Here is a 13,421-nt window from a genome sequence, read left to right as displayed (position 1 = left end):
CGCAAAGACACACACACGCACGCAGCAAAAACACACATTCATGCAGGTACATGCGCATGCACTCGTATATACACGCACACACACGCACATATGAAAACTCACACACACAAGGACATGCACTTGAATGCACACTATCACACAAACAAGCGCGCACACCCACACACACGCACGCACGCAGATGCACACACTCTCCACACCACACACACATTGGTAAAGGCAGACACGAATGAAGGTCCACACACGTGCACAAACACACATGTACAGACACACACACACACACGCACCCTTCGCAGATTATTCAAAGCTGTCCTCCATTTTTTATTTTTTTTGCTGAAAAAGTCACCCAAGTTACTTCTTGTCTGTTTTTTTTTTCTTTGTGGCTCTACTCATTATAGACGCGGCGACCAAATTTCATGTTGCAAAGGGAAAGTGTCTTCAGGGGGCTGATTAAAGCGAATTGGAGAATCGAAAGCTGTTTTGTGATGGAGACGCTCGCAGCTCGTCATCTTCGTGGCTGATGTCGGCTCTCAAACACTGCTCTTAACAACGCTCACAAATTATTTGGCAAAGCACATTCATTATCAGTCAAATATTGATAGCTTAAAACCTACAGCCGATTCGTGTTAGCCTTGGTTGCGCTTGAGTCCCACACTGCTCCATTGTTATATGGTGTCCCACAGGGTTCAATTCTGGGGCCTCTGCTGTTTTAATTGTATCTCCTCCCTTTGGGTTCCATTTTGAGGAAACATAGTATTTCCTTCCACTGCTGTGCGGATGATTCCGATCTATGTCCCGCTGAGCATAAAACACGCTTTCTCAATCTGGCCAACTTTGTTCTGTCTGGAGGAAATCAAGACCTGGATGGCGCTGAATTTTACAAAACAGAAGTTAGGGTGCTCGGTCCCAGGGGCACTTGTACTTCTCATCCTCCTGACCTGAGCCTTGAACCTGAGTCTAAAATTGCACAGTGATTGTAAATTGGACCGGCAACTGTTGTTTTTTTTTTTTTTCCATGTCAGGCAGCTGGCCAAGGTAAAGTATCTCGTTTCTCAACAGCACTTTGAAACAGTAATTCATGCCTTCATCACATCTCGGCTGGATTACCGTCATACAGCAATCCTCCATCAAGAGTCTCCAGTTGGTCCAAAATGCTGCTGCTTGCCCATGCCTGTAACTCGTAAGAAGGAGCACACAAAGCCCACTCTGCCGTCTCTTCACTGGCTCCCAGTGAAGGTTAGAGTTCGCTTTAAGATACTTGTGTTCATCTTCAAATCTCGAAATGGCCTCGCTCCAGCTTAACCCCCCAAACTCCTCCACCCCGACGTGTCTGACCCGGTGCCTCAGGTCTGCGGACCCGACGCTATTAGAGGCTCAGAGGGGATCGTGCCTTTTCCGATGCCGCTCCCTCTCTTTGGAATGACCTCCCGTTAAACGTTAGGCTTCCCGTCCTTAAAAGTCATTTTTATTCTTTGGCTTTGGACGAAGCATGAGACTTGGTTTTGGTGCTTTTTACTGAATTCGTTATGATGTAGTTTTATCATGTAATGTCTAAAAAAAACTAAACGATAATAATAAATGTCAGTTAGCTAGCCAGTTGCCAGGCAACCAATAGGAGGCTAGGCTGGTCCCAACCTGACTAAAACCTGAAAAGAAGTGTGACATTTTTTGCTCCATTGGTCCTGCTTTTAGTTTCAACAGCCTCCTCATTGAGTTGAAAAGCTTGCTAATTGGAGAGTGACATTCATTCATCACAAAGAAGACGTGACGCAGGTTTGTCGTCATATTAGCTAAGAGTCGCACGGCTGTTTCAGCATTTTACTATTTCGTAGATTGGGAGGAATTCTAAACTGTTGCCCGTTTCGCCTGCCACCAATTTGGGTGTGAAATGAATGCCACCGTGATTCTCTAATCTTCCCGCCAAGATGTGTCGAAAATGCAGTCCCTGAAGCCACTTTCACTTTGCAACACCAAAAAGTCGTACCTGAACACTCATCAAATTTGGTTTGAAGTGGACAGATTTTGGCACGCTAGCACGGACTGCTAAGGCTAATTAGCATCCATCTGGGAGTGCTGGAGAGCTGCTCGTTTGAGTTTGGACTTTTTGACAAATCCGATTTTCATTGCGGGTGTGTCTAAGTCGAAAAATAAACTGAGGAGCGTCGCGTTTATGAATGTGACTAAATGATATAGCCCCCGCCAATTCCTCTTGCCGTCGGCTTTTTTGTCGAGTTCACAAACTCCAGTGGGACGACCTTTTATTCATTTTTTAAATTATTATTATTATTATTTTTTTTTAAGTCTTCATCCGAGTTCAGTTGATGCTGCCGGTGTTGATGTTGTGTTTGAAGTTAGCTTTTGATGCTTGTCGCTCCTCCGAGACGTTTGAAAGCAAAAAAAATAAATAAATAAAAAATCATCAAAAAAACTAATCACACACTGGGAGGTGAAGCCGCCCACCCTCGTTGCCGGAAACGAGCATCCGTGGGGACGATGCTTTCTTCCTTTCCATTACGTTCCAAACTAAAGTGATGCCCTTAAATGCCAGTTTTTGGAGGCATCATCTGATATTTTGGTGCGATCTGAAATTTATCTTATTGCCCAATGTTAATTACAGTGGCTCTAGACTGCACCTGACCGTTAGTGGCGAAAAGCCGCGAGTGACAGACGACCGCTGGAATTGCATTGGGGAAAAACAATTATTTTTTTCAACCCCGGCCACCAATACGTTTATGTTTGGAGCCACTATACAGTTAGACAAAAAAAAAAAAAAAAGAGGTGAAATTGCTGAAACTGCACCTTATGTCTATAAAACTGGAATATGTCCTTGCTTTTCATCTTTGTCAATTAATATTAGAAATGAGCTTTTGGGGTTCATTTAGGAAAAAAAGGAAGAAAAAAAAAGAATATCAAACAGTTGTTGGACAATCAACGCAAGTACTCCATACAAATAAATTGAGTCCAAACGCGGCAGCTGGTCAATCTTGCATTTGTGGAATCCGAGTTAAGCAGCATTTTGTCACTTGTGGCAACTGAAAATGACGTCACAGTTGCTCAGGGCTCAGGGGGCGACCAATCACGGCTCACCTGTTTTCACCTGTAGCTGAGCAACTCTTATGTCATTTTCAGTGCAGCAAGTGACTCAATTCGCTTGCGCTAAACAACGATGCGTATTGCGTTTGTGGATGGCTGCAACACCACACGAGCGCACACAGACAGACATGGCAGCAATTTTTTGTAAATTAATTAATGACACATTGATTTATTTAATTTATAAATGAAACATTTAATTAAGAACACTTGCATTAATTTTTTAGGGCAGCATTGGTTTATCTGATTTATTTAATTCCATATATAATCTCATAATAATTAATGACAATTTGAATTCAACAGTTCAGGGTGTATTTATTGATTTAATTTTGGCACTTTCAGCCCTCCATACAGCCGGTCTGGCCTTGACTTTGCCTTCTTGTTCTTTTTATTTCCCTCCGAAGAACAACTTGAGGAGGATAAGTTACACAGTAACGGAGGTAAAGTATATGTTTGTCACTCGTGCCGACTCCGTTCAAAGCGCCTCCATCGGCTGCCATCAAGCTAAGCATGCGCTGATAAAAGTCCACGCAGCACGCATGAAAAAGACCATGAAGAAAAAACAACCCCCCCCCAAAAAAAAAAAAAGCCATTATAGAGATGCACGTTTCATCCGAGTCAGCATTCGACTTCCATCCAACATGTGACCAGTATGCGTCATTTTCTACTGGTCACCATTTGACACCATTTTCTGCTTTGTACTGTTCCACTTTTTGACTGGCATCCACATTTGACGTCACAACACCGTTTAACTGCTGCCGCTGTATGCCATTCTACTCTTGTTTTTCATTTACTGCTGCATGCCATCCAACAGGAATATAACATTTGACAGTTTGCTGATTTGACCTGTAGCTGTGTGTAATATGCACCCATGCACACGTGCGTTCCAATGACGTCAAAGAAATAATGACAGATTTGCAAATGTCCAACCTCTATTTAACTGAATGCACGGCAAAGACATTTCAAGATATTTCATTTCTAAAGTGATGACGTTTTGATCAAATGATCTGGAACTTGGAATTGGATGGCTGCAACCCGGAACAGGGTGAGGTTTAACGCTGCGTTACCTCCCCCTTTCTTTGAACAACATTCAACAAACGTCAGCGTTTGGGGAGTGAGGTCACTCGTTGAAGCTGTGTCGGTGCAATTCTTCGTTTTCGCTTGAGCTGTTCAACAGTCCGGGATCTCCGTTGTGCTATTTTATGGGATGACAATGGGAGACGGGTCTGGGTTGCTGGCAGGCCAGTCTAGTCTTTGACTACGAAGCTATGCTATTGTAACATTTTGGCATCATCTCGCGTCCATGAAAGAGCCGTTGCTTGGATGGCAGCATGTGTTTCTCCAAAACCTGAATGTAGCTTTCATCATGAATGGAGCCTTCACAGATGTGTGAGTTAGCCTAGCCATTGGCACTAACACAGGCTGCCAGCATCGCAGATGCCAGCTTTCAACTTGCCATCCATAACAGTCCAGATGTGTTGGATGGAAGGGTTTGTGTGTCCCAATGATCCTAGGAGCTAAGTTGTCTGCGGCATTCTTCCCCTGCCAGGGTCACTCAAACAGGTCCTAAGTGAGGGTCTAAACCAAGGCCGAGGGTCGATGAGATCCGTCCGGAGTTCCTCACGGCTCTGGATGTTGTGGGGTTGTCATGGTTGACACGCCTCTACAACATTGGGGACCGTGCCTCTGGATTGGCAGGCCGGGGTGGTGGTTCCCATTTTTTAAGAAGGTGTGTTCCAATTACATCGGATTCACACTCCCTAGCCTCCCCGCTAAGTTCTATTCAGTGGTGCTGGAGAGGAGAGTCCATCGGGAGGTCAAATCTCAGATTCGGGAGGAGCAGTGTGGTCTTTTTCCCGGCCGCGGTGCAATTGACCAGGTCTACACCCTCGACAGGGTCCTCGAGGGTGCATGGGAGTTCGCTCAACCTGTGCTTTTTGGACTTGGAGAAGGCGTTCGGCCGTGGGGTGTGCTTCAGGAGATCCGGGTACTGTGCCCCCTAATAATAATTCCTGTACGAGCTCTACGAAGTGTCAGAGTTTGGTCCGCCTTGCCAGCAGTAAGTCGAATTTGTTTCTAGTGAGAGTTGGACTCCACCAAGGCTGCCCTTTGTCACAGATTTCGTTCATTACTTTTATGAACAGAATTTCTAGATGCAGTCAAGGCTTGAGGGGTCATGTTCACGCGTGAGGGGAGAATGGAGCGCGAGGCAGACTCTGTATTGGTCTGTCGTAGTGAAGAAGGAGCTGAGCCCTAAGGCGATTTAAACAGTTACCAGTCCGCACGTTTTCTTGATGTCGATACTGTATATGGCTGTTTCACAATATCTGACCATTTTGTTGTCATTTTGTGGAGTCAAATGGCTGTCAAATGTTTGTCTCATTGTTCAGCGCCATCGGTGGCCCGTTGGGGAATTGATGAACAAAAACGACAAGACGTGAACTGTCCGCGTGTTCCCCACAGGAAGCCAGACCAAGCAGGATTGGTCCATCCAGTGGCCCACCTCCGAGTCGGGCAAGGAGAACACGCCCGTGTGCCAGCCGGAGCCCAGCCAGTGGCTTCGCTTGCAGCTGTCCCAAAGCCCCAAAGTCCAGTCCAAGTACAACGCGTGCCACAGCCCGCAGGCCCCGCCAGTCCCCCACCTGTATGCCGAGCGTCTGACGGTGGACAGCCCTTCTGTGGGCCCGTCGCTGCCGTCTGCCTTGGACTCCGGCCACCGCTCGCTGCCGCCCTCGCCCCGCCAGAGACACATGGGCCACACGCCCCCCAGGACTCCGCTGATGTTCAACACCATGACGCCACCCGGCACGCCGCCCGTTCGGCGTAGGAACAAAATCAAGGCGCCAGGCACGCCGCCGCCCCCCAGCCGCAAGCTCATACACCTCCTGCCGGGATTCACCGCGCTGCACCGCAGCAAGTCACACGAATTCCAGCTGGGCAACCGACTGGACGACATGCACACGCCCAAGTAAGTCGAGACTTCAAACGCCAAAGCACACGACACCCGTTTGGCTAATGTCACTTTGAGGAAAACAAACGCACAACAATTGGTCCTGTCCACCATTGGAGCAGACAAATGTACAGTCGACCTCCAAGTTAGACTTGCTACATTTTTTTTTCACTAGGACTTTTTACCTGTGTTTAACGTTACTAGTGTACACAATGCCGCCACAATTATCTTGAAATAGTAACATACTTGCTTTGAAAAGTAATAAAATTAGATTACAAATTACGGATTAAGCAAGGGCGGAAGTGTTTTTTTTTTTTTCGTCCTTCCCATTACGAACCTCTTGCATATATTTACACGCGGAGCTGAATTAAATCTCGCTCTCTCGCTCTTTCTCTCTGTCTCTCTCTCTCTCTCTCTCTCTCGCCCTCACTTCAGCAGGAGAGAGGGCGTGTGAAGAAGAAATTCAGAGCCAAATTAAGATTAATACAATGCGTTTAATTTGAGGAAAACAACCATTGCGACCCCAGTCCAAGCTCATCTGTGAGTTTGCCCCATTTTGCTAGTGGACAACAGATATGTTTAGAGTCAGTGTCCCGTTTAGAATTTTCAAGTTTGCGCCTCCCCTCTTTTTTTCCCCCACCACTTTGCTGCTATATACATTTTCTGGTACACAGAATTTGATTTGCGTGGTGTATTATGTTCAACTATGTTTAACTGTATGCGCAATTTTAGCCGATATGTTGCGACTCATTCCCCAAAGTTTGCTCAACTAGGAGATCATCTTCCTGCGCAGTCCAATCAGATTAATTCCCACCGTCCATAAACAAAAAAACAAACAGCCCGGCGCAGATAAGGCGGCCTCGGGCCCGCTTCCCGACCGGGCGGCTCCTTTTGCGTCCGCCGCGAGCGCTGATCAGATTTGAGCGGGCCGCCACTTCCTAATCAGGAAGCACAGCCGGGGCGCGCCGGTTCCGCCGAGGTTGCACTAATGCCATTTGCGGCTCAGCAGCCCGTCAGTTCAAGTTGTGCACGCACGCACGTGCGCGAACGGCCGAAGCCATGGGAAGCCCGACGGCTCCGTTCTGATCCGCCACCGGGTGAAATCTAACGGCCAACATGGTGCTGACATTTTCACAGGGCGAGCCGTTAACTTAGTAACATGCTCTTTGGTACCCATGGCAATCGCGTGCACTCTGGCAAAATACGTCTCAAGAAGCCACTCTGGTTTGCTTTGCAACCGTAGCACTGTGACAATTCATCTAGAATCACATTGGCGGCTTTTTTTTTTCTTTTTCAGAGAACCTATTTGGTGAAAAAAATAAATAAATGAAAAGTCGTGCCTTGCTGCCAAGTGGTGTCATATCGGTGCCAAGGAACTGTGTTGAAGTGAATTGAGGACTTCATTTAGACACATGTATTGCTTTGGCGCCCTCTGGCGGCGTCTTGGTGTTAAGAAACTACTGTGTGTTGAAGTGAGACGAGGAGCTTTGTTTAGACAAAATGAGTGCTATGCCGCCACGGCGGTGCCCATAAAACGATGTTGAAGTGAGTTGAGGAGCTTCAATTTCCATTCACAGTGTTGCCGTGAATCGAAACGCCGACTTTTGGTGGGTCTTTTTTAGTCCGATTGAGTGGCTCTGCGCTCGTTTGGCGCATAATCATGAGCACACGGTCAGGTGTCATCTCTCATTTTCACGGCAGCTTCAAGAAGAATGTGCGCCGGGGTCGGAGGCCAATCCCCGGTTTTTGTGCGCCGGCCCATTAAGTCGCCCGCTCGCAACGAGGGCCCCCCGAGGAGCACGGGGAGCTTATTAAAAAGCCACAGGTGCTGCTCTATTTATTTCTTTATTTTTTATTTTTTTTCTTCCCGTGGAGATGAGAGGGAGATTTTTATAAGTGAGTGTGTCAATTATCACTTGGCAAAGGTGTGCAGACTTCCTGTGGGCTTTCAAGCATGGCTTTTTTCTTTTTTCTAATCGACACGTTCACCAAATTTCATCGTAATAATTGAAACGAGCGCCTGGATGGAAGAATTTTCTTTTTTTGCTTTTTGTTTTTCAGGGCCGATACTGATTATAAGTAGTCACGGAGGCCGGCAAATAGTTTTGTTTTAGTTGTGAATTGCAGTAGACTGACATTGATTCAAATTTGGGCAAAAGTCTGTTGCCTTAACTTGCGGGACCTGCTCACGGGACCTCTCCCGTAGTCATGTTGACTCAATTTCATGTTGCTCAGTGAAATCCGTTACCTGGCTGAATTTTCAAAGATTGCCGTTTGAATGTGAACTTCTCAAGGATGACTTGGCCTCGACTTTTTTTTTGGGCTTTTTTTTTTTTTTTCCTCGCCATTCTCATCCCGAAATCAGAGGGCAACTCGTGGCAGGGCTTTGCACCTGACACTTGGATAGATCGATTGCATGATTGCAAGCGGCGTCCAATCGGAGCTTGTATGTGGTGATTGCGGCAACGCCCATTTTGCTGACAAGCAGGCGCTGTGGTTATTTTGGGATCTTTTTGGCCACCGCCTCCTGCTGGCCTTTTCCTTTTCTTTTCGCAAGGCAAGTGAGAGGCTCTTTGGGCTGGCGAATCAATGAATGAAAAAGGCCGCGGTGAGTGAGCAGCGGCAGCCCGCCCGCTCGGCCCGGCAAGGGCGCGGGCGGGCGGGCGTTTAAAGGCCATCGACTCGCTCCGATCCGGCATGTTGAGCTTTTTTTTTTTTTGCCACTCACATGAATTCTCATTTGCAGGCAAATGATGACGAGAAGGACATTAAAGGTCAGTTCAGATCCGATTGAGAGTTTCCATTGATCACTTTAGAGAAATGAGTTGACTTTCCATTTATTCATTTAGCCTGTCCACTTTTTTGACTCAAGTTCATTTCATGTCACTGTGGATCATTTTCAGAGATTTTTAAAAAAATATATATTTTTTTAAAATTCATTTTGATCATTTCTTTGTTTTATCCATTTCGTGTCAAAATCTATTTAATATTATCAATAATTTGCCTAATATGTAAAATATATATCATAATTTGTAAAATATTTCTTCATTTTAATGTCATGTTTTTGGGATTAGTGGAATATATACACTACAATCCAACTTTATTTATCAAGCGCATTTCACAACAGCTAGCGCTTTCCATATGGTTTAATATTTCATATATATTTAAGTAATGACTTGAATATTTATTTTCAATGATTGTATTTTACCTTGTCTTTTAAAATGAATACCAAGATTGATGATTCATATAATTAATAATCGTCACCTTAGGTTTTTTTTTTTTTACGAAATATACAATTGTGAAACGTCTCGAAAGACATCAACTCACTTCACTTTTTCTTTGGATTTATTTTGTTGCGTTAATAAAGTGCCACGGTCGCTATGGCAACTGATGCAATATGCAAACCCGTTCCCATGTCGTGCCACTTCCTCCATGTACGATTCGACAGCGGGCGTTGCCATGGTTACCTGCAATTATTCAATAAGCCTTCTTGGAACGTCTTTACCAAACTGTTCAAGCCACGCACCCCCTTTGATGTCCTGAGACGGGGTCGGCTGGCACACCCCGTTTCTGCTGCGTACACCTTGAGCGGGGGGGGAAGAAAATGACAAAAAATAAATCATATAAATGGCTCCACGTTCAATTTCAGACGCGCCCCGACAACAAGCGAGCGCAAACGCACCCACATGGCATCCATCATGCTGGCGCACCCCTCAAACGTCAAAAACAATCCAAAAGCAAACAAACAAGATCTAGTAGAAGGCGTTTGAGAAACTTCTTTCAAGTGACTGCTGCTTTATTATGCTTTGCAATAGAAATGTCGTATTGATTTGCCAATACCCCACCCACCTCCCTTGGGGGTGAGGTGGGGTGTGGAGGGAGGGGGGGAGCTGCCCATGCCAGCCACCCACACGGAATTCCCAATTTGCATCGAGGTTCCGACAGTTGCGCGAATCAAGTTGACCTAAAATGCCAAACTTGTCGTCGTGCACGCCAACAAAACTGAACCAAACACCAAACATCAGCCGTCCATCGCGTCAGCGGCCTTAACGAGCGCTCAGAGATTCATAGCCAAGTCATGATTGGGAATTTATACGAGTGTTTAGGGGAGGCGGCCGGATGTATTTTACGAGCCTGATGAGCTGAGCCGGGTGGAGGTTTGTGAGGAGGGGGGGGGGGGGGGGGCGGCCTGGGGTAGGGACACGTAACCGGCCTGGCCACCGATCAGCATGCAATGACTAAGCAGTCACACAGTTTTTTTTTTTAAGAGCTTGATATGGAAATGTGACCACATCCACTCAAGTTTTCAGTGTGTGTGGACAAAACAGCACTGTGTGATAAAACTCAAATACAGGAGAAAAAAGCTCCGTCTTGTTACTGTGTAAGAAAAGGCGTACGTTTTCCATAGAAAAAACAAATCAAGTCCAATTTTGCACCTCTTGAAGTCAACAATATATCGTCAACGCTTTGAAACACTTTCAACTGAAAATTGAACAGTTTTCAATCCAATGAGCCGTCAACGTATCATGGTGGAGGGCTTTGTGAGTCCCAGTTAGCCTAGTGGCCAAGTTGTCTGGCGCTTTTTGCCCCTGACAAGGTCACCCCTGGCTAAAAGGTCCTAGGTGAGCAACCAGACCAAGAACGGCTCAGAGACCGCTTATGACGAATAAGAAAGTTGGATTCAGTCCTGGAGCGCATGGAGTGGAATCTGTCACTGCGCCTGCTTCACTGAGCCGCCACAGTGTGATGCGGAAGATGGCTGCTGTTACTGAGGATGGACTTCATCTTCCTGCTCGCTCTCCTCCAGAGTCCGCCTTCCTCCCCATCACTGACACTCACTTGCATGGTTCCCCTTCCTGCCTGTCATGCGATTGCCCCAGCACACCACAGCAAAAAATACGGCACACTGACCACATCACACTCATTAAACAGGAAGAGCATCGCATTGCAGACATCAAAAGATATGAACTTTCTGAGGAAGAAAAGTCTGCTCTGTCCCTTTTTGTATGCTTCGTTTTCACCTTCCGTCCAATCCAGTTTGTGTTTGTCTTGATATTCTCACCCCCTCTTTGGACCGTCAGATGCTGGGATCTCTGCCTTCCACAATCCACCGTCGCCTTGTGCTTAGCTATATTCAACACCAACCCAAGGTCAAAACAACTCCCCTCTATTCCGCACAAGAGGCAACGCAGCCATATTGTCAGAGAACATTTGCGTGTGGCATAATGACGATTTGACGGCGAAGTGAGAAGTGTACAGAGAGAAGAGGGAAGGGGGACAACGCTGATCTCTGAGGGAACAGAGCAGCTGGGAGCCGCATAGCTGGGGCATCTGTAGGGTGGAACAGGACAGAATGCAGCGGCAACATCTGACCTCAACGTTGGAACATTTTGTCCACATTTCAACAGGAAAAGATTTCAAACATTTTTAACTTTTCAATACTTCATAATTTTCGCAAATTTTTAGTTTTTTTTTCCCAACATAATTGTCAACATTTAAAATGTTGAAACATCTCAACATTTATACATAGTCTATATTTTCATTATATGTAACACATTTTCTATTTTTCAACACTTGCCCTTTCCAACGTGTCCGTTTCGAGTCTTTGACTTTTTTTTTTTTCTTGCCGAGAGCAAAGCAAAGCTTCGGGCCCCGAGGCGACCGCTGCCGTTGCCGTGGTGACGGCACACGGTTCCATCGGTTCCATCGGGACTTGATGAGATGTGGCAGCACGGCGTCGGCGGCAATTCAATTAAAACACTTTGATTGAAGTTGGACAATTTATCCTTCACAAAAATCCTCATTAAGATGATGAACGACTTGTAATCATTATCATAATAATTAGAACTGCACAGTATATCGGGAAAATATCGCCATCGTGATAATGACGCATACTTTTATCTGACTTTGAGCGGTCCGATGCAACCTTAAATGAGTTTCACCACCCAATAAGAGAAGAGTACCTCAGGGCGCTGAGTAACTTTCAAAAGATAAAGAAATGTCGAAAACGTCAGACTGTTGAGCTTGCTTATTTTGCTACATGAAATTTTTTTATTTTTTTTTTTTATTTCTTTCTTTCATCCGGTCATCATTTCTTTTGGGATGGGCGAGTACTGACCAAGTATCGGTTACTCGTGGATGCTGCCGATACCTGCCGCAGATATTTACGGCACAAAAAAAAAGAGGAATTTTTCTGGCTGGGAAGTAAGTCCTCCTTGGCACTAGTTGGCGCTGTACTGCATCAGTTAGACACAGCAGCGAATCATCATTTGCATTAGAATGAAACGGAGAAAGATTTGGATTAGAATTTAGTTTCATGTTTTTCTTGCCTTCTTTTATCGATGTCTACCGAGTGAGGCGATCAGCTCCACCTGCTGCTCTCTTGTTAGCCAATCGGCTCCCTCCGAGCCTTTAATTTCCGTCCTTGTCATGTCAAGCTGCTTTTTTGTTTTAGTGCAATCTAAGTCAAGTCCTTTTAATTACTTTGAATCTTGTTTTTTTTTTTTTTTTTGCCTTTTTAATTTCTTGAAATGAAATAGCTCAGAGAGCAGCCGCGTTGTTACTTCCCTGCGTTTGGCTCGTCCTGCTCTTAGACGTCCGCGGACACATTGTGTTCAATGACATTTTCTAGAACAAAAGAGTGAATATTGGTACCTGAGAAAAAGCATCGCAGCAATATGCGTTTGGAAGATCGTGCAGCTTGAACAATAAGAACGATTGTCACGGCATAGAAGCGAGGCGGCGCTGATGTCACCGTTCAGGTTGACTCCCCCCTTTAAAAACAAGCCCCCAAAATGCTGGTGAGTTTTTGGGGCTGAAAGGGTGAAATTTCATGTCAGCATGGGGAACATGCTTTCGATAATGAGTGACTTGATAAGTGATTGAAATGTTCTCGTCGGAAATCAAGGTGCTTCTGTACCTGCATAAAAATGCACGAGTCACCCTCCAGTCGCTCAAACACAACGTTGCCCCCCCGCCCCACCACTGAGAGCTGAGCGGCCCCCCAACCCCAATCTTGCCTATTGCCAGGTGGTGTCGGTGTGTGCGTGTGCGGCCGCCAATCTGCAGCCGCGCATCTCCTCCAGGCTGAATGAACTCTCGAACATCTTTTGAAAAGGTCCCAAAATGGGGAGTCCTCTCGCCTCCTTTTCATGTCTGCGCCGCATCCGAGGAGGCGAAGGACCAAAAAAAAAAAAAAAAAAGAAGCTTTCATCGGCGTTGAAAGGCACGCCTAAGTGGCCTAATCGGAACAGCTGACAAAGCGGCTAACAGAGCAGCGCTAACCGCTAACCCGCGGCCGACGCTTCCTCGCTTAGCTGTAATTGCGTGACTCAGTCGTCTGTCACTCTTATTCCTTTTTTTTTTTTTCGTCTTCACGACGAGT

At 45.9% G+C, this 13,421-nt stretch overlaps 1 protein-coding gene across 3 annotated transcripts in view; it reads left to right on the top strand.

Moving 5' to 3' along the window:
* ksr2 (kinase suppressor of ras 2) overlaps positions 1-13,421 on the top strand; it is a 62,220-nt gene that overhangs the window by 15,412 nt on the left and 33,387 nt on the right. For 2 of the 3 annotated variants that reach the window (XM_088283624.1, XM_088283615.1), the window contains exons 4-5: positions 3,492-3,527; positions 5,551-6,055. In XM_088283624.1, coding sequence (XP_088139750.1) covers positions 3,492-3,527; positions 5,551-6,055 — 541 coding nt within the window. The remainder of the gene's footprint in view (positions 1-3,491; positions 3,528-5,550; positions 6,056-13,421) is intronic. The other variant, XM_088283680.1, reaches the window with a different exon arrangement.

This window comes from Idiotropiscis lumnitzeri, chromosome 1 (genome assembly GCF_059441095.1).
Source record: "Idiotropiscis lumnitzeri isolate Australia: NSW breed Sydney's pygmy pipehorse chromosome 1, RoL_Ilum_1.0, whole genome shotgun sequence".
In the NCBI taxonomy this organism is placed as follows: Eukaryota; Metazoa; Chordata; class Actinopteri; order Syngnathiformes; family Syngnathidae; genus Idiotropiscis; species Idiotropiscis lumnitzeri.
The sequence above is the reverse complement of the archived record's forward strand: the minus strand, read 5'-3'. Positions and strand labels throughout refer to the sequence as shown.